At 36.8% G+C, this 21,852-nt stretch overlaps 1 protein-coding gene across 2 annotated transcripts in view; it reads right to left on the bottom strand.

The window, feature by feature from the left end:
* LOC5568309 (breast cancer anti-estrogen resistance protein 1) overlaps nucleotides 1-21,852 on the bottom strand; it is a 451,449-nt gene that overhangs the window by 276,371 nt on the left and 153,226 nt on the right. For both annotated transcript variants that reach the window (XM_021841383.1, XM_021841384.1), the window contains exon 2: nucleotides 8,713-8,856. In XM_021841383.1, the coding sequence (XP_021697075.1) occupies nucleotides 8,713-8,856 (144 nt within the window). The remainder of the gene's footprint in view (nucleotides 1-8,712; nucleotides 8,857-21,852) is intronic.

Here is a 21,852-nt window from a genome sequence, read left to right as displayed (position 1 = left end):
CTTTCAGGATTTCCGGAGGAATCCTTTCAGGATTTCCGGAGGAATCCTTTCAGGATTTCCGGAGGAATCCTTTCAGGATTTCCGGAGGAATCCTTTCAGGATTTCCGGAGGAATCCTTTCAGGATTTCCGGAGGAATCCTTTCAGGATTTCCGGAGGAATCCTTTCAGGATTTCCGGAGGAATCCTTTCAGGATTTCCAGAGGAATCCTTTTAGCATTTCTGAGGGAATCGTGTTTGGATGTCTGAAGGAATCCTGTTCAGATTTCCGAAGAAATCCTGCCAAGATTTCCGAAGAAATCCTGCCAAGATTTCCGAAGAAATCCTGTCAAGATTTTGAATGAATCCTTCCAGAATTTCTGAATGAATCTTGTCAAAATTTCATTTCTGTCAGGATTTCTGACGGAATCCCGTTAGGATTTATGAAATAATTCTGTCAGGATTCCTGAAGGAATGTTGCCAGGTTTTCTGTAGCAACCCTGTCAAGATTTCTAAATGAATCCTGTCCGAATTTCTGAAGGAATCCTGTCAGGATTTCTGAAGGAATCCTATCAGGTTTTCTGAAGAAATGGAGTCATGATTTACGAAGGAATCTAGTCAGGATTTCTGAAACAATCTTGTCCCGATTTTCAAGGAATCCTGGTAGGATTTCTGTGGGAACTCTGTTTAGACTAATGAAAGAATCCTGTCAGGATTTCTGAAAGAATCCTGGCAGGATTTCTGAAAAGTTCCTGGCAGGATTTCTGAAGGAATCCTTTCAGGATTTCTGAAGTAATCCTTTTAGGATTTCTGAAGAAATTCTTTCAGAGTTTCAAAAGGATTTCCTTCAGGATTTCTGAAGGAATCGTGACTGGATTTCTGAAGGAATCCTGTCAAGATTTCTTTGGAAATCCTGTCAGGAGATCTGAAGGATCCTGTCAAGATCTGATTTCCGAAGAAATCCTGTCAAGTTTTCTAAAAGAATCCTGCCAGAATTTCTGAATGAATCTTGTTTGAATTTCTGTGAGGATTTCTGAATGAATCATGACAGGATTTCTGACGGAATATTGTCAGGATTTCCGTAGGAATCCTGGCAAGATTTCTAAATGAATCCTGTCGAATTCCTGAATGTCAGTATTTTTGAAGAAATCGTGTCAGGATTTCCGAAGGAATCCAGTCAGGATTTCTGAAACCATCCTGTCCGGATTTTTGAAGAATTCCTGGCAGGATTTCTATGGGAATTCTATCAAGACTTCTGAAGGAATCCTGTCAGGATTTCTGAAGGAACCATTTAAGGATTTCTTAAGGAATCCTGTCAGGATTAATTGAAGGATTTTTCCAGGATTTCTGAAGTAATCCTTTCCGGATTTTTAATGGAATCTTTTCACGATTTCTGAAGTATTTACTTAAGGATTTATGACGGAATCATTACCTGATGTATGAAGGAATCCGTGCAGAATTTCTAATGAAATCTCTGCAGAAATTCTGAAAAAATCTTTACAGGATTTCTGAAGAAATTATTAAATAATTTCTGAAGGAATCTTTTTAAAATTTTTGAAGCAATCCTTGCAAGATTTCAAAGGATTTCATTGCAGGAGCTGTTTTTCAACAGGAATCCTGTGAGGATTTCTGATAAATAATGCACTGATTGTCCTCGCACAAAGCAAGATGAAAATCAGGTCAAATTTATTTCTTTGAAAGCCTTATTCAATTTATTAGCTCAACCACAATGGCTCCCTCTGCCATTTCAGAAAAGATAACAAATAGAACATCCATAAAGGAGCAACACTTACTTATTTTTACTCCAATCCAGCGCCTCTCATTCTTTCGATTGAGCTTGCAATTGTGAGAAGCTTTCGAAGAGATCAAAGATTCATCGACTCCATCCCGACGTTCGACGAGCACGAGATAATTGGATTGCTACTTATTGAATTCTTGAGTTCTTCCTTGGTGGTTTTTCGAGTCGAGTCAGCTTTCTCGAGTCGCACTTGAAGCGATTCTTTCGCTGCTTTTCAAGAACTTTAGCTCCGCTTCCGGAGATGGCTCTATTTGCCTAATTTACCCATGACCCAGCTGTGTACTCTATTAGCACAATTGGAATCCAGAAATCCTGTGTGTGTGTCTACCATAACCCGACCCGAGTAGATTAAAGTGGAATGAAATTCGTTCCATAAACACGTGTCCCACCTTGCCTGGCCTTTCCCCGATGAATATGCGGAGGCGTTTCTTTGAACATTCTGCCGGAATAGATATTCCCGACGACAGGCAGCCAGCCGTTCTATTCAAAACAACATACCATAACCTCGATGACGACGACGGCCCAGCATAATGTGCCACATTCATGCCCTCCTGCTGCAGCTGCACAGTGGCCTGAAGATGACCAAAAATGAAATAAATAGGTTTACAAATTCTATCACTGATTCATTTCCTTGCTTTCTATTGTATTGGATTGTAACTCTCCAAATGTTTCGATCGATTGGTATATATTTCGGTTTTTCACATCCTGTGAACTGAAGAGATGTCAGCAAAATATTTTGAACTTTCCAAAATTTCTTGTTGTTCTTTCAGAACCACAATATTTGGACTTAATCTCGATCAAATTTAGCTCAAACAATTTCATTAGAAAGAAAAAAAAACATATTCTATGTTTTGAAGATGTTTAGAATCGAATTTGACATGTTTACCTTTAAATATATAAAGATCTATGGTATAGAAGAAATCTAAAAATTTTGAAATTTTTCAAAGCTGTTTTAAGAATTAAAGTACTATGGAAATATTTGTTTAACAAATGGGTGTTTGTTTAACAAATGTTGTATGTTATTATTGTAGTATGTTACAAATGTTGTATGATGTGTATGGCTTCGTTTGCCTTTTTTTGTGTTAAAAACCATAATTCAAAAATGTTTATTGTACAGTAAATAGGATCATCAATTATCAGACTCGTTTTTATCAACGCATTTTTTTGCTTTTTCGGCTTCCAAATAAATCAAGAAATCACTAGAACATAGGGCACGGATGTTCTTTTTTAAGTCTTTGTGCAAACAATTACGCTTCAGTACAGTTTTATTTAGATATCGTTGCTGTATTATGGGTTTTGAAAAAATTGAAATAGTTTCGAGATTTTAGTCACATTTAGTATGAATCGCAACCACTGTCTGTCGTTGGCGTAGTTGCTTTTTCATTTCTGAGCCTCCTTTCAGTTCAGAAAGTACGGCGCACACATCACCCTTTTGGATTCATGTGTGTTTTCATAGAAACGGGTCCTGCCTCAACTGGTCGTCCGATTCCATTCCCCGGGATGTTTTGTTTGCATTCCTACTTCACTTCCCTCCTTCAGCATCCGATGGTCCATCGGAGGCGCTCTGACTGATGCTGTTGTTGTTTGCTTACTAGGGAGCCTTTGGTTTGGATGCTTTGAAATTGAATTGAAATGAAATTATTTTCCTCTCGGTGAGCAACAGCAGTAGAGTGGGATTACCTGCAAACAATTTGTTCAAACTGTGATGGAAATTTTGCGGGACTTGTTGGGAATTGGACTATGTTGGGAATTGGAGCTGAATTTTTGTAAAGAGCGCTCGTTAGGATGATTGTTTGTCCAAGCAACAAAATTCAGTTTTTCTATTTTTGTTATCGACATCAGTCAGTTAAGCATTTGCACAGAATTCAAAAATAGATGACAAAGATTTTTTTTATATTTGAATGCCTTAAAACAAATAAGAATTAAATATGTAAGTAGATTCAAAAATAATTATTATTGAATTTATCACTTTATATATTTATGAAAGAATTCTTTCAGATATCTCAAAAAAAAAATTTCAGGAATCCTCAAAAGATTCTTTCGGAAACCCTAAAAGGATTCTAATAAAAATCATGACAGGATTCTTCAAAAAAGCTTGACAGGACTCTTCCAAAATTTTCAACAGGATTCTTCCAGAAACTTCTAAGGATTATCCTAGAAATCCTGTCAGCATTCTTCCAGAAATACTGACAGAATTCTTCCAAACATCTTAGAAGATTTCTTCCAAAAGTCGTGAAAGGATTCCCCCAGAAATTCTGTCAGGATTCTTCCAAATAACCTGACAGGATTCTTCAAAAAATTCTTCCAGAAATCCTCTTAGGATCCTTCCAGATATCCTGTCAGGATACTTCCAGTTATCCTGTCAAGATTCTTCCATATATCCTGAAAAGATTCTATCAAAAATTTCTGAGAGAATTGTTCAAAAAATCGGGACAGGAATCTTCCAGAAATCCTCTCAGGATTCCTCCAGAAATCCTGACAGGATTTCCCCAGAAATCCAGGAATTCTGTGAGGATTCTTCCAAAAAAACTGACAGGATTCTTTCAGAAATTCTGACTAGATTTTTTCAAATATCCTCAAAGGCACCTTTCAGAAATCCTTAAAAAATTCTTTCAGGAATCCTAACAGGATTCCTTCAGGATGGGAAGGATTGTTTCAGATTCTTGCAAAAATCCTGACCAGATTCTCTCAGAAACCCTGACAGAATTCTGTCAGAAATAAAACAGGGTTATCATAAAAATCCTCATAAGATTTTCTAGGAAATCCTCGCATGATAAGCTTAGAAATCCCGACAGGATACTTTCAGAAAACCTGACAGGATTCTTTCAGAAATGATGACAGGGTTTTCTCAGAAATCCTGACAGGATTCTTTCCGAAATCCTGGAAGGATTATTTTACAAACATTGACAGCATTCTTTCTGAAATCCTAACAGCATGCTTTCAGTCATCCTGACAGCATTCTATCAGAAATCCTGACAGAATGCTTTCAGAAATCCCGAAAGTATTATTTCAGAAATCCCGACAGTGTTCTTTCAGAAAACCTAAAAGGAATCTTTCAAAAATCCTGAAAAAATTCTTCTAAAAACATGAAAGGATTCTTTCACAAATCGTGAAAGGATTCTTTCACAAATCCTGAAAGCATTCTTTCAGAAATCCTGACAAGATTCTTTAAGAAATCCTGACAGAATTCTTTCAGAAATCCGGACCAGATTTTTTCAGAAATTTAAACCGGATTTTATCAGAAATTTTGACAGGATTGTTTCAGAAATCCTGACAGATTTCTCTAAGAAATCCTGATAGGATTCCTTCAGAAATCCTGGCAGGATTCTTTCAGAAATGCTGGCAGGGGTTTTTCAGAAATCCTGACAGGATTCTTTAAGAAATCCTGACCAAATTCTTTCAGAAATCCTGACAGAATTCTTTCAGAAATCCTGACAGATTTCTCTAAGAAATCCTGATAGGATTCCTTCAGAAATCCTGGCAGGATTCTTTCAGAAATGCTGTCAGGATTTTTTTTCAGAAATTCTGACAGGATTCTTCGAGAACTCCAGACAGGATTCTTTCAGAAATTCTGACAGGGTTCTTTCAGAAATCCTGACAGGATTTTTTCAGAAATCCTGACAGGATTTTTTCAGAAATCCTGACAGAGCTCTTTCAGAAATCCTTACCGGATTTTTTTCAGAAATATCTACCGCATTTTTCAGAAATTTTGACAGGATTCTTTCAGAAATCCTGACAGATTTCTCTGAGAAATCCTGATAGGATTCCTTCAGAAATCCTGGCAGGATTCTTTCAGAAATGCTGGCAGGATTTTTTTCAGAAATTCTGACAGGATTCTTCGAGAACTCCAGACAGGATTCTTTCAGAAATTCTGACAGGATTCTTTCAGAAATCCTGACAAGATTCTTTCAGAAATCCTGACAGAGCTCTTTCAGAAATCCTTACCGGATTTTTTTCAGAAATATCTACCGAATTTTTTCAGAAATTTTGACAGGATTTGTCAAAATTTCTGAAAAAATGCGGTAGATATTTCTGAAAAAAATCCGGTAAGGATTTCTGAAAGAGCTCTGTCAGGATTTCTGAAAAAATCCTGTCAGGACTGACCGGGTTCTTTCAGAAATTCTGACAGGATTCTTCGAGAACTCCAGACAGGATTCTTTCAGAAATCCTGACAGGATTCTTTCAGATATCCTGACAGGATTCTTTCAGAGAATCAGGATTTTTTCAGAAAATTATTTCAGTAATCCTGACAGGATTCTTTCAGAAATCCTGACAGGTTTCATTCAGAAATCCTGACATGATTCTTTAAGAAATCCTGACAGGATTCTTCCACAAATCCTGAAAGGATTCATTCAAAAATCCTTAAAGGATTCTTTCAGAAATCCTGAAAGGATTCTTCAGAAATCCTGAAAGCATTCTTTCAGATATCCTGACAAGATTCTTTAGGAAATCCTGACAGAATTCTTTCAGAAATCCTGACAGGATTCCTTCAGGAATCCTGACAGAATTCTTTCAGAAATTCTGACCGGATTTTTTCAGAATTTTTAACCGGATTTTTTCAGAAATTTTGACTGGATTTTTTCAGAAATTTTGACAGGATTCTTTCAGAAATCCTGACAGATTTCTCTAAGAAATCCTGATAGGATTCCTTCAGAAATCCTGGCAGGATTCTTTCAGAAATGCTGGCAGGATTTTATTCAGAAATTCTGACAGGATTCTTCGAGAACTCCAGACAGGATTCTTTCAGAAATTCTGACAGGATTCTTTCAGAAATCCTGACAGGATTTTTTCAGAAATCCTGACAGAGCTCTTTCAGAAATCCTTACCGGTTTTATTTCAGAAATATCTACCGCAATTTGTCAGAAATTTTGACAGGATTGTTTCAGAAATCCTGACATGTTTCTCTAAGAAATCCTGATAGGATTCCTTCAGAAATTCTGGCAGGATTCTTTTAGAAATGCTGGCAGGATTTTTTCGGAAATCCTGACAGGATCCTTTCAGAAATCCTGACCGGGTTCTTTCAGAAATTCTGACAGGATTCTTCGAGAACTCCAGACAGGATTCTTTCAGAAATCCTGGCAGGATTCTTTCAGAAATCCTGACAGGATTCTTTGAAAAATCCTGAAAGAACTCTTTCAGAAATCCTCCTTAGATTTTTTCAGAAATATCACCGCATTTTTTCAGAAATTTTGACAGGATTATTTCAAAAATCCTGACAGGTTTCTCTCAGAAATCCTGATGGGATTCCTTCAGAAATTCTGGCAGGATTCTTTCAGAAATGCTGGCAGGATTTTTTCGGAAATCCTGACAGGATCCTTTCAGAAAACCTGACCGGATTCTTTCAGAAATCCTGACAAAATTATTTCAGAAATCCTGACCAGATTTTTTCAAAAATTTTGACAGGATTTTTTCAGAAATCCTGACAGATTTCTTTAAGAACTCCTGGAAGGATTCTTTCAGAAATCCTAAAAGGATTCTTCCTTTCTTTCAGAAATGCTGGCAGGATTTTTTCAGAAATCCTGACAGGATTCTTACAGAAATCCTGTCAGGATTCTTTCAGAAATCCTGACCAGACTTTCAGAAATCCTGACAGAATACTTTCAGAAATTCTGACAGGATTCTTTCGAGGATGCTGACAGGTTTCTCTCAGATTTTTTTCAGAAATATCGACTGGATTTTTTCAGAAATTTTGACTGGATTTTTTCAGAAATCCTGACAGATTTCTCTCAGAAATCCTGACAGGATTCTTTCAGAATTTCTGAATTTTTTTGGGAGGTTTTTTACAGAAATTGTCCAAACAAGAAGTCAGATTTTTTTTAATCCTGCCATCTGAGAATGATACTATCTGTTATTTAAAAAAAAAAGTCCTACGTTGTACATTTTAATTCACTGTTGGAAGTATTTTCATCGCATTCATTAATTGTTCAGGGTGCAGAATAATTTGTTGACTCTCTTACTTGTTTTCATCGTTCCAACCCATCAAAAACACTCATTCAAAACTTATGTTCAACCCCAAACAAACAACTACTTTATGGCGACACGTTTTCCATCTCATTATACGGCAGCATTTTATTTGACGGTAGCTAAATGGCTCATATTAATCATCGTGAATAATTCATAGTAGGAAAGGTATGCCCTCCATGTCTGGCTCACCCATCAGCGCCGAACCTTTCCGGAACATTCCGGCGTTCTTCTCACATTCGGCAGAGTGGAAACAAGAGATAAATTAGAAGTAGGAAAACACCCATGTATACGTAGGAAAGCGCCTACCTTGCATAAAACATTCACCATGTCACTCTGCTGATGTAAGACAAGACAAACGCTTGCGGGGAGTGATGCAACCTTTAGGTTGGTACTTGAGTTAACATATAGAAGCTATAGTGTGAATAAAGTTTCAACATCTATGCGCCATGTAGCTGGGATGCCGGCCGGCATCCAAGATAGCGTTGGAAGAAGATTGGCAAGCCGGATGATGTCTATAACGTTTGATATAGTAGCGCCACGCTCGAGAAAAAAATAGAACTATGTTTAACCTTCCGTTTTGACAACAAATTTGTATAGAAGCAATGCTACTCAAAAATGTTTCGATTTTAAGTACTCTATATATAGATTGTAATTTAAGTTGTCAATCTTCCCAGAATTTAGTTTTGCAGGCAATCTCAAAACCTAAACAGCGATAAATTATTCACCCGGGAACAACAGCATTTTCCACTTTGTCATCATTCCCGGGAATCCATCGGATCGAAACAAAGAGGAGAAAAATGAGTGTTTTTCGGAAGAAAACAAAGCAATCGCGTTGTAACCATCCAGCCAAAGATTTCAACAAAAAATGCGACGCCTACAATGTTTCGAAATTTGTAAACCCTATGTATCTATCCCATATCATCCCTTTCCCTTAATCGCGTGGATCTAGGGTTACTGAACGGTGGTGGTCCTACCTGTCGTCCCCGCAGCTGGCACAGCCACCACCCCTTGAGGTCGCTGGTGTCCGTTTCGATGACCGTCAGAATGTCGCCCTTGCGGAAGGCCAACTCGTCGGTGCTCTCGGCGATGTTATCGTAGATGGCTTTGGCCAGGATTTTCTGCAAAACAAAACGAAAAAGCAAAGCAAGCGCGTGCGATTAATGGGATTGTTTCCGAAGGGGTAATTATTGTTGCAAGGTTTGGATTCTAGCTCGGTTTTTGCTACGGTACATGGCGTTTAAAAAGATTGGATCCATTAGTATAGATGTAATCCCCTCGAGGACTGATTGCAACGTGGAGATCACGGGCGGGTCGTAAATAGAGATACAATGAGATATAAGCGTTTTAAGCATCGATGCTTGTCTTTTCCATTCTAGTATCCGTAGAGGGAGGAAAAACTATGCTAATTATGCTAATGAGTCGTATGTACGGACGCGCGGTATTAATTTCGCAGTCGCTGTTGTCGCTTTTGTTTGTTTATTTGAAGCTATGTGGAAATTGTACCTTTGAGAGATGGAAATCGCATGGGAAATGCAAACACACGAGGTATCTAGTACTGTCTACTTGTCATAATGGGGCAATTAGCACGAGCCCGTGGTCTTTGAGGTGATGACAATTGAAGATACATTGAGAGAATGCGAATTCTATTGCAAAGCAGCGTTGGAGAAGGCGTTTACTCATTATGCTAATTTTAACGCCATGTTGAAGGTTACACTTATGGTTATCTCTGATTTATGCCAGCAAATACAAAACACCTCATGAACTTTGGCTAGACTTAACACAGAGACGAAATAAAAACGTAGTTATCAGGCTCAGAATTGGCACCTCCTCTAGTACTATACTCGGTATTCAAGTAAGACTAATCGCAGTAAACTATTTTAAGTATTATTCAGATTCTGCTGTATTTGGAAGCACAATCAAAGCAAGCGAAGAAAAACATAGCATATGTGTCGGTCCATGATCGGCAATGTTTCGCAAATTGTAATAAGCTCGATAAATTATAGCAGCGTATAACAATAGTGAACCCCAGATTTGGAGCTTGTTTACGATGTGTTGTGGATCATGATTGTTACAGAGAGCGATGATTGAGAGATGCTCTCAATTTTGTCCAAATTCAACCGCTCGACATGAACATTTTTGATTAACACTCAATTGAAATTGGTGTTGTGCTCAACAACTTGATGTATATTGAATCCAAATTTTTTATCTTTGACAAATTTCAGGGCAAACTATCTAAAGAAAATTATTTAGCCGTTTCAGATGCCATCCAATGGTGAAAAATTAAAATTATGGTGTTTCTTGGATAAAACCTTGAAGTCGCTCTAAAAATGGCAAAACCTATCCAATTTAGTTATTTAGTTGTAGATATTTTAACGTATTACCTTACGAGTACTTTTCGAGGACAAATGCTTATTTTCAGGTAACGTTCTCAATGCATTGGGTTTAAAAAATCACTTGGGATCGCTCACAAAATTCCATTTTCGAACCGATATTGTTGTAAGTATGACCATTCTGAACACAAGAGCACCTGCAATCTATTTCAGAAGGAACTGGTCATATCATATTCAGAAGATCATACGCATGTATGGTACAACGGTTCAGATTTCATGATTCTTCATTCTGATCTACAAGAGCGGACAAACAATTAGATTTGACCAGATTTGGATGGAATAACCGGTTCCGGTATGGTGTTATGTGGACATTTGCAGACCATCATACAGTTCCATCATGCGTCAGCTCAAAAGTCATGACTTTACATCCAAATCAGACATTGCCGAATCCATTCTCAACTGACATCGAAGCACGATCAAAGCAAGCAAAGAAATACATCGCATTCGTATCGGCCCATGATCGGCAATGATTCGCAAGTTGTAACAGACTTGATAAATAGCATTTAGGAAAGAGAGCCCCAAAGAGAGAGAGCGATGAAAGAACCCATTTTTCTCGCTCAATTACTATGGGGCAGGGCCGCATTTACGAGGGGGCCATGGCCCCGGGCCCCACCATTTTAGGGGCCCCCACAAATCTTGCCAAATATTCTTGTATTTAAAATTTAACGAATAATTAGAATCAATGCAATAGTACATACTTTTTTGAATCGCATCATATGATTTGAAAGCTTCAATTTATTTTGAGAAATCGGCGAAATTTATGTATATAACCTCAAATGAATTTCCAAAACAAAATATTAGAATGGAATTTTGTAGACTTCATGAGAAACTGGAAGATTAAGAAAGATTCCAAAAAGATTTAGATCAACAAACAGAGTGTAATTCTTTTGCTTAAATTCCTTACGATTTTAAATGCGACTTTTCCAACTGTTACGAAAACTTTCTCAACAAAGTTTAAGACTAGGATCGAATGCAAATTATAGATCAGCAGATTAAGTATTAGAACTTAACTATTAGTATCATTTTTAAAAATGACTAACGATCACATTGCAAGGCTAGTTATGTTTAAGTGTCTTGAATATAGGAGCTTTTGAGACATTTAGCTTGGAGAAAGAGACCAGACAGGAAACAGAAAGAGAGCAAAAATGGCCCAAACAGGAACCAAAAACGTAACGTAATAGGAAACAGAAGATAAGAGTTTGATTCTTGATCATAGAATCAGGCGAGACATTTATTACTCTTTTTTTGTGATTCCTCATGTCTTTCCGATAGTATAACTGTTTGTATTTTTGTCATGCTTTTCTCTAGAAATTTCGTGAGAACTCTGGTATTTTCCGAAACATTCAGAGCTTATTTTGAAGATAAGCTTATTTCTAAGAAATTCATTAGGTGATTATTTTTCGAGGAGAATTTTCATAAGGAAATCCTCCAAGAATTTTGTTTCGGTATCTCAACAATATAACCTGTAGTTTTACAAGTATAACCATAAAAACTACCGTAGAGATTCTATCAAAAGTTTATTTAAAGATCCGTGTAGATATTTTTAAGGAAGTTTAAAGTCACCAAGGAGTTTCCGGTGATTTTTCCATCGATTTCCTATGTCCTCCAGGCTTTACGTTGAGACTCCAGGCATTACGTTAAGAACAACTTCAAAAAATATTAGTAAGATCTCCTAGAATACAAATGGAGAATTCGGTTGAAGAATTAGTGAAAATCTACCTAGGGGAACTCTTGGTACAGTCTTTGGAAAGCAATCTGAGGAAATTACAATCGATTTCCTGGTGAAAATTATCTAATAATCTTCTAAAATTTTCTAGAATTTTTGGGAGAATTAGAAGAGAAATCTCTAGAAGAATTTCTAGAGGGATCCCTGTATAAGTTTCTTAAAGTATTCCAGACAAATAACTAGAAGGTTTCTTGAAGTTTTCCCTCGAGACATGTAAGACGAAAGACTTGAAGAACCTGTTGAATAGCCGCGTTCAAGTTTTTGATTTTTTTTTTCTGGAATCTGTAGAATTTTCCATCAGGATTCACTGCAATCCAAATAAGAAAAAAAGATACTTTAGAGACACATTTTGATTGAACTAGAGACCTTAGAGACGTTCCTTGAAAAATAGAGACCAAGTTTCTAGATAAAGACTACACCAATTTCTTCAACTCAAATCTGTCAAATGAATCTGTATGTTTAACAACTTGTATAGAAAACAGAAATAGAATAAGCATAATTTGAATGAATTTTATGTTGAAAAAAAAATTTTTTTCTATAAGATGTAAAATGTATTTCTGGGAAAAGTACCCCCACAAGACAATGGTCCCGGGCCCCAACATTTGTAAATCCGGCCCTGATGTTAGGGAGCATTTAAGGCTAAATATATGAAAATCGAAGGATTTAACTACACGCAAACAAATTTTGTTGTATAATCTACCGAATCCATGGTAGAATTAAGAACTGCACCAACGATTTTTAACCGACTACAAAAATCTGTTAAGTTTACTATAATCTGGTAAAAATCACTGAGTCGTGTAGTAAATGTGACTATGTCCATAGTAGCCACGACTACAAAGCATTGTATTTCAATCCGTGACACCCACCGTACAACACAGTATGGTGAAAGGTACAATGCCAAACTTGTCAAATCTAGAATGTTTCTAGTCACAAATACTACAACTCTGGTTAAATAAACAGAATATATTTTCTTGTTGACTATGTTATGGTAGAGTTAACAGATTAATGTAGTCGGTTGAAAATCGTTGGTGCAGTTCTTAATTTTACCATGGATTCAGTTGTTTCTACAATAAAATTCATTTCAGTGTATATCATATAAAAACACGATAAGTAGAAATTGATAAGCGTGGATTTCAACTTCCTTTCTGTCTATTTTGTGCTATCGTTCTCAACCTCGGTTGCAACCGAAGATTTGTATCAAAATTTGGACCGCTGTTACAATCGCAGTACAAATGAACCAGCGTTCGAACCGGTGTTCAAACCGATGCTCGCTTTACACATGTTTGAGTCTACATGTATTTACTAAGAACTTTCTCCAGTGATTTATCATTTTCACAGGTGTATATTTTCACCTATAGACCTCAGCTTGGTCATGCTGAAAAGCAAAGCGTTTACCTCTACAGCTATCTAGGCCTCCCGAACAAAAAAAAGTATTCAAATACCCGGAACCAGATCCTTTAATGTCATATTATTAAAATTTGATAATGTTACAACTCACCATCATTTATTTAGTCATAAATCATGTGTTTTACCTTGAAGTAATAAGGCGTTATATTGCTGATCAATTAGAGCTTTTTAAGCAGGCGCAATTTTGGGAACGGTTTGAATAAGGCTTCCGCAATTCTTTCAGGAAAACCTCCAGAGATTTCGTTGAGAATTCCTCTTGAAATATCTCAAGCAGTTTCTCCAAAGACTCTTCCAGAGATTTTTCCAAGAATTCCTTCGAAGATTCCTTCAGGGATTTTATCATAAATTCTTTCAAAATAATCTTCACAATAATCCCTACAGCGATTTCACCGGAAGTTCTTCTTAGATTTCTCCAGGAAGAATTTTTGATCGCTACCAGATTTTTAGACCGAATTCGATAGGAATTCAGGAATACCTTCAGTAATTCCTCCAGGAGTTCTTCCAGGGATTCCATTAAGGATTGTTCCAGGTATTCCTGCAGCAAAATCTCAATTGGGATTGGGAATAGAGATTTCGCAAGATTTCCTCCAGGGATTCTTTTGCAGATTTTTTTTTGTAAAATCTTTACTGGGTTTTCTCGAAGAATTTCGCTAAGACTTCCTCTAGGATCGTTTTAATGAGCTCTTCCATACATTGTTCCAGGGATTACACTGGAGATTCTTCCAGATATTCTTCAATCAATTTCTCCTGATAATCCTTCAGAGAAATTCTCCCAGGTTCTCTTCCAACAATCCCTCTAAGAAAATCTCTACAGGGATTTTTATAGAGCTGTTTTTACGGCACTCTCCATAAATCCCTCCAGAGGTTACACGAGGAAAATCTCTTTAATGATTACTCCAGATATTTATCCAGTAATTTCTCCAAAAAATCCTCCAACGTTACATGCAGGGATATCTTCAGGTAGTTCTCTTGTGTTTCCTCTAGGAATTATTCCACAGATTTCTGCAGGGATCGCTTCAAAGATTCTACAAGGAATTCTTTCAGAAATATCATCAGAAATTCCTCCAGGTATTCTTCAAAGAATTACTTCACGACTTTTCAAAAGATTTCTCAAGAGTTTCCTTTAAGAATTCTACTAGAGATACCTTTAAAAAAATCACTACATGAATTACTTCATGGGTTTTCCCGGGTGATTCGTCAGGGATTCCTCCAGAAATTCATCTGTGGATTCCTACAACAGTTCCTCTAGGGATTTCTCCCCTATTGATACCTCGAGGAAAAAAGAAAAAACAAAAATTACACTTGGAATTTCTCCAAGGATTACATTAAGAAAATCTCTACATGAATTCCTCTAGGAAAATCCTTTCACATATTCATAGAGATTTATCCATGGATTCCTCCAAATTTCTCCATGAATACCTCCAAGGATTATTTCACGAATTTGTCCAGAACAATTTCTAAAGGTTTTTTTTTTCTAGGGTTGTATCCAGCAGTATCTTCATAGTGATTTTTCAAGAATACCTCCAAGGATTACACCAGGAATTTCTCCAGAGATTCCTGCAGGCATTCTTCCCGAGGATTCTACCAGAGATATACCTCCAGGGAGACGTGCAGCAATAGGGTGATATTCAAAACTGAAAAGGCAATAGATGGTTCTTGTTCAGTGGTATTAAAAACTGAAGCAAAGAAAGCACCACAGAAGATGAACTAAACACTAAAAGTTATGTATTCAATTTACACTTGATTTCTTATCACGACTTTTTTGATCCAGTTTCCTAATTGCAAGTAATTTACGTTTTTCATTATTTTCCATACGTTTTGACAGTTCTCCGACTACCATTCTTCCATGCGCTTGTGTTGAAAGTTTGAGAAATTTGAGAATCCAGCGTAGCGCAATCAGTGGGAGGAATACAAACAACAGTGTCGTCGCTCGGCGGCCAATGAAAGAAGCTGAATGTTCGAAAGGTTGTTGCCTGTACTTTTTGCCGCTGGTGCCAACTATTAGCGTTTAAGAACGAAATAAATATTTACTCAGGTAATCCTTCAGATATTTCTACAAAAAAATCTTCATAGATCTCTTCCAGGTATCCGTCTAGCAAAATCTCTACAGGGATTGCACCAGAGACTTATTCAGCAAATTTGGTTCCAAGATTAGTCCAGAGAAATCTCTACATGGGTTCCTCTAAAAATTGTTCCAGTGATTTCTTCAGGAATTCCTCCAGATAACTACGGGTATCCCTCCATCCCTCCGCTTCTTCAAGAATTAGTCCTTTAGGTCCTACAGAGATTTCACCAGAATTTTTTCTTGAGGTTCGTCCAAGGACTTCTTCAGGAAAATCTCTGCATGACTATTTGCACAGTACAATTTACTTCTTTCTGTATCACCAATATAGGTGAAGGTTTTAAAATTGATACGGTTTACGGGGATCTGCAATCTGCATTTGATCAAGTTAACCAGTCGATGTTCTTTTTGGAGCTACTGCTGTCATGGATAGTTCATTCTAAAGGGCTGTCGTGGCAAGCAGTTGATGACAGCCGTCGAAATACTGTCGAGAGGCGGTACATTTGGGAAGCCTGCACGCAAGGCTGCAAAGATCGGGTCACAAGCAACCCAAAAGCAAAGAAACCTAAGTATGACGTACAAACTACACTACAAACGACTTCAAAAAGGCATACGACATAGTACCGCACTCTGAGTCCTTCTCATCAGCGTTGAAGCAATTTGATTTTTTTTTTTCGTAATTTGGCCACACGGTATTCGGCCAAACGACCCGTTCGGCCAAATGGCATTCGGCAAAATGGCGTTCGACCAAACGGCACCAGTTAAGCCGCTTTTCGTAATAATGGTTACACGATTCCCATTTATTGCGTACTCTTAAGTTTAAGTTGTAGGGGAGACCTGGGAGAGACTATCGAGCATGTCACTACCAGCTGTTACATACAAATTGCCCTGGGTAGGTGACTGTTTCCAGCATTTTTTTGCTGAGAAGTGCCTAAACACTCTGAGTCCTTCTCATCAGCGTTGAAGCAATTTGATTTTTTTTTCGTAATTTGGCCACACGGTATTCGGCCAAACGACCCGTTCGGCCAAATGGCATTCGGCAAAATGGCGTTCGACCAAACGGCACCAGTTAAGCCGCTTTTCGTAATAATGGTTACACGATTCCCATTTATTGCGTACTCTTAAGTTTAAGTTGTAGGGGAGACCTGGGAGAGACTATCGAGCATGTCACTACCAGCTGTTACATACAAATTGCCCTGGGTAGGTGACTGTTTCCAGCATTTTTTTGCTGAGAAGTGCCTAAACTATAAAATTAATAATAAAAGAAATAGCGAGATTATTCATGACGCTGTCCAATATGACAGCTACATCATTTACAACATTATTGTTGTTTCAATAAGGGGTTTTTATTTTAAACGATATTTATATTTGAAAGTAATATTGGTGTTATAAATAACAAATTTGCTTTATTTTCTATTGTAAACTAGTGGGCCCGGCAAACTCCGTCTTGCCATCAAGTAGGCTGTTGGAAAACGTCAAGAAATCCCCCATACAAAATGACACATCAGTTCTCTCCCGTTTTCCCGATTATTCCGGAGAATTTCCTGAACTTTTTCCTCGCACGAACACGTCACACCACTTGTAGAGGGCAACAGTGAAAAACTTGCGACCATTTGTTGACCCGTTCTCGAGCCATTTCGTGACATACAAACACCACTCCATTTTTATTTATATAGATATGATACAAGATTTTATTGTCTATATAATATATAATATATAAATATATAATACATTGAATGATAGTTAAAAAACCTAAAATCGTTAGGTAATTTATGTCGTGACACCACTTGTATGTATTGTTCATGGACTTCTTATGTAAAAGATTCGAGTTCTCTTCGAAATTTGACTTGTATGTTTCATTAATTTCAAATCGGTATACAAGCCAGGTGATGGAAGAATATGTTTTTTTACCAAAGAAACAAACCCAGAGAAAGTATTTCTTGCTAGTGTGAATTTCTACATATCAAAAATATGGACACTAATTTACAAAATTGTATTCACTAAATTTCAAGAGTGCACATTGGTCCCAAAGCCATATCTAGGAAGACAAAAATGGTTGCGCCTAAACCGTCAATTTTAGATATATGGTGTCTTCGGCAAAGTTTCTCCATATTTTTCAGACATTTTTTTCAGAGTTGTGAAATTAGGGTGGCCCACATGGTTTACGAGATCAGCACATAAACTTTTTTGCAGACGCATTTAGGACTACACAATGTTCTACAATGTTTTAGAACAACCGATTTGGAGCAACTTTGCCGAAGAACCCAAATTTCAATCTCTTATGGTTCGCGAGTAATGATTTTTTTTAACACAAAAGTTAGGGTGGTACTGAAAAATCAGTTTTTTCTTGATAACTTTTTATACGATAATTTCTCACAAAAACTTTGTTCAAAGCACTTTTAGAACTTTTGATTGCGTAACTTTTTGCCCAAGAAACTATTGTTCTATCTCTTATGGTTACAGAGTTATCAGAAATTTTCTTCGAAAAAAATGGTTGCTTTCAAATGCCGATATCTCCGAAAGGCGCAAACGGATTTTCAATCTTTTGTCGGCATCAGAAAGATAATTTCTTTCTCTATTTAAGGTGAAAAAAGCTGTGAGGACGTTTTTTGTTTGAAAATATTGACAAAATTTTGAAAATGATGTGTTTTTCAACCGAAAATTGTCCATAACTTGAAAAACATTCGAGATAGCTCTTTGGTGCCTTCAGCAAAAATGTGCAAAATTGAAAGTTCTAAAAGTGCTTCATATAAAGTTTTCATAAAAAATCATTGCTTTAAGATATATTCACCATAAACCGAATTTTGTATGGTAAAGAAAGCGAAAAAAAAGATATTTGCTGGAATGTAAAGTCATTTAATATTGAACATATATGTAATGAAATAAGATCGATCACAGTAAGCGAAATGTTTGGAGTTAGGGAAAGTTAGTTGCTGAAGCAGTTTTACCAGTGATCCATGGAACATTAATCCATAAACGGTGTCTTGTTATTTAACGCGACATAATGTTTGTCCAGCTAACCTATGCCGTGAGTTATAAATTGCTACCGCTTCGGCTTACTAAGCAGAAGGTCATGCGTTCAATACCGGTTCCGTTTATTATATTATCAACCCCAAACGATAACAAAACGAAATTCCTTCGAATTACCAAAACCTTACATCCGGTGATATCCTCCCATAGAAATAAAGAAGTATCTGCAATTATTCTATCCAGGCCTCCAACTTATCCCATTCAATTCAATCAAATCCAATAAATCTGCTACAACAAATCAGTCAGGGCAGCATTCGCCTGTTGAAGAATACATGAATCTTGAACAAGAGCCAGATATAAATCCCAGATATCTGTCTAAGGTAACGAACCAGAAGGTGGGCCTTGATCACTTGAAAACTGCTTCAGCAAATAATTTTCCGTTTTTCAACTCCTTAGATTCCGCTTACTATGATCGATATCAATACATGTGTATTCAATTTTAAATGACATACATACAGTTATTTCGATTGTTCTAGAAAATATCTCCTTTTTTGCTTTTTTACCATATAAAATTCGGTTTATGGTGAATTTATGTGTAAGCGTTGATTTTTTATGAATACTTTGTATGAAGCACTATCAGAACATTCAATTTTGCACATTTTTGCTGAAGGCACCATAGAGCTATCTCGAATATTTTTCAAGTTTTAGACAATTTTCGGTTAAACACAGATTATTTTCAAAATTTTGTCAATCTTTTCAAACAAAAAACGTCCTCACAGTTTGTTTCACCTTAAACAGAGAAAGAAATAATCTTTCTAATGCCGACAAAAGATTGAAAATCCGTTTGCGCCTTTCGGAGATATCGGCATTTGAAAACAACCATTTTTTCGAAGAAAATTTCTGATAACTCTGTAACCATAAGAGATAGAACAGTAGTTTCTTCGGCAAAAAGTTGCGCAATCAAAACTTCTAAAAGTGCTTTGAACAAAGTTTTTGCGAGAAATTATCGTATAAAAAGTTATCAAGAAAAAATGGATTTTTCAGTACCACCCTAACTTTTTTGTTAAAAAAAAATCATAACTCGCGAACCATAAGAGATAGAAATTTGGGTTCTTCGGCAAAGTTGCTCCAAATCGGTTGTTCTAAAACATTGTAGAACATTGTGTAGTCCTAAATGCGTCAGCAAAAAAGTTTATGTGCTGATCTCGTAAACCATGTGGGCCACCCTAATTTCAAAACTCTGAAAAAAATGTCTGAAAAATATGGAGAATCTTTGCCTAAGACACCATATATCTAAAATTGACGGTTTAGGCGCAATCATTTTTGCCTTCCTAGATATGGCTTTGGGACCAATGTGGAGTGTATTTTCCTGGATACCCTTTTATTACTCATTTTTGTACCTTATTTTATGTCTCGTTTTTCTTACATTTGATATGATTTTTATTGCCATGATTGAATTCAGCACGCCATACTTATATGAAACAAGAAAACTAATGGAATGTAATTGAAAAGAATAGTACGATACTCAAAACTGAAAAGGCAATGACTCTTTTTAGTGACAGTAAAAACGAAATCCTGAAGCAAAGAAAGCACCACAGAAGATGAATTATCACTACATTTACGATCCAGTTTCCTAATTGCAAGTAATTAACGTTTTTCATTATTTTCCATACGTTTTGACAGTTTTCGACTACCATTCATCCATGCGCTTGTGTTGGAAATTTGAGAAACGAACGTAGCGCGCAGTGATGCCACATACACAGATTTATCTGTAATTACACAGATTTTTTTCCTGTTCTTGCCTACAGATATCTTTGACCACAGATCACAGATTAATGAGATGTAAAAGATTATAAAGGTTTTAGGATAATTTCACGAGTCAAGGACACAGTTTTGAATGATTTAAAGCAGAAATGTTATTACACTGTTTAGTTATTCTGAAATTTTAAACTTTTATAAACAATTTTGCATCTTTGACTTACTTTTAGTAGAATTAGTTCAATTTAATAATTGTTGACATGCCAAATACAGCTTAAATACGTTTTCGAAGGTTTTTTCAATATAAAAAATTAATAATTTTTAAATTTTTGCACAACACAGATTTTTACTAAGATTTTTGGAGGTTGACCTAAGATAAAAAAGATTTTTTCGGCCGAAAACACAGATGAGATTCAGAAAAAATGTGGCAACACTGGTAGCGCGGTCAGTGAGTGGAATGCAAACATCAGTCTCGCTGCTCGGCGGCCAGTGAGAGAAACTGCATGTTCGAAAGGTGGTTGTCAGTACTCTTTGCCGCTGACGCCAACTTTTAGCAGTTTAGAACGATGTAAACAGTCGTTACCCTATTGCCGTGTTATGGTCCTGCAATGAACTCAAGCTTGCTTTGTCCAGTAATCTCTTAATTCCCCTACGTTTGTTGTTTAGGTATGGGTTGTTTGTTCAAATAATGAGTAAACAAATTTTAAAGATAAAATATTTTTTTTAAACTACTATTATTTTGAACGATTTTATCACATATTTATAAGATATTCCCTATTTGAGTGTCAAAGGTGGATCAAATCTGTCACTACAAGTACCCACCAATTTTGTTGATGTTCAACCCGTCAGACATGTTATCCAATTTCAACAAACAACCTCTGCCCCATGTCATCCGATTTTTCCGAAAGCCAAACAAAATGACATGCACAAAATTTAATTACAATCAATGGCATCGTTCAACAATCGCAATAATGCCCAATGGTAGTAATCCTCTTTGAACATTGCATTGGAAGCGCCAGGCCAATTACCCAACCAACTGCACATTTTCACCATGATTTGCAAATGTTTGAGTTTGAGCCATTTCAACGACAATGACAGAATGAACGCATGAGTGAAATATTCCAAAACCTATCGAAAATCTTACAAATTGGATTAAATTTGAACCGATGCCGAAATAGCCTCGGGGGTGCGTGAAATTAATGATTCGACCAACAATGTGAAAAGCAGCATCCAACAACAACGGTTGAAATCTGTCGATTCATCTCCCTGAAGATAGGGTCTCGTCAAATCAACGGTGCGATTTATAGGGGGAAGTAGTCAATAACGATACAGCCTAATGCACAATGTGTACAATAGGGTGCAAAAGTTCTCTAAACTAAGAATTTATGAAAAATAAACTGTAAAAATGTTGAACGGTACTTAAGTAATGTCATTGCAAGAAATGTTCCCCTACAGCTTCTAGCTGGAAAGTCGTTCCATGTGATACCAACCAGCTTCGTGATCCGATCAAATCGAGATGGAAACGCACAATCCGGCACCGTCATTCCAATCATCCAGCAGCGACAGATGTTAATCTGACATTTTGATTCTGGTGTGGTGACTGTTTGCCTATGTACGAGCGCAAACAAATTAGAAGATTACAGTGTATCGATTGGGCTTTGATGTAAAAATCACAGTTATAAGGAACGGTTTAACTGCTGCCATCGAGCGAAAGAAGACTTGGTACGACCGACATTGGGGGAAGTGACTTTGACCTTTACCATTTTTGGAGTTTTGGATCTGATGGGAAAAGCATTTGCTG

This window comes from Aedes aegypti, chromosome 2, assembly GCF_002204515.2.
Source record: "Aedes aegypti strain LVP_AGWG chromosome 2, AaegL5.0 Primary Assembly, whole genome shotgun sequence".
NCBI lineage: Eukaryota > Metazoa > Arthropoda > Insecta > Diptera > Culicidae > Aedes > Aedes aegypti.
Note: the sequence above shows the minus strand (reverse complement) of the source record. Positions and strands in the feature narration are given on the sequence as shown.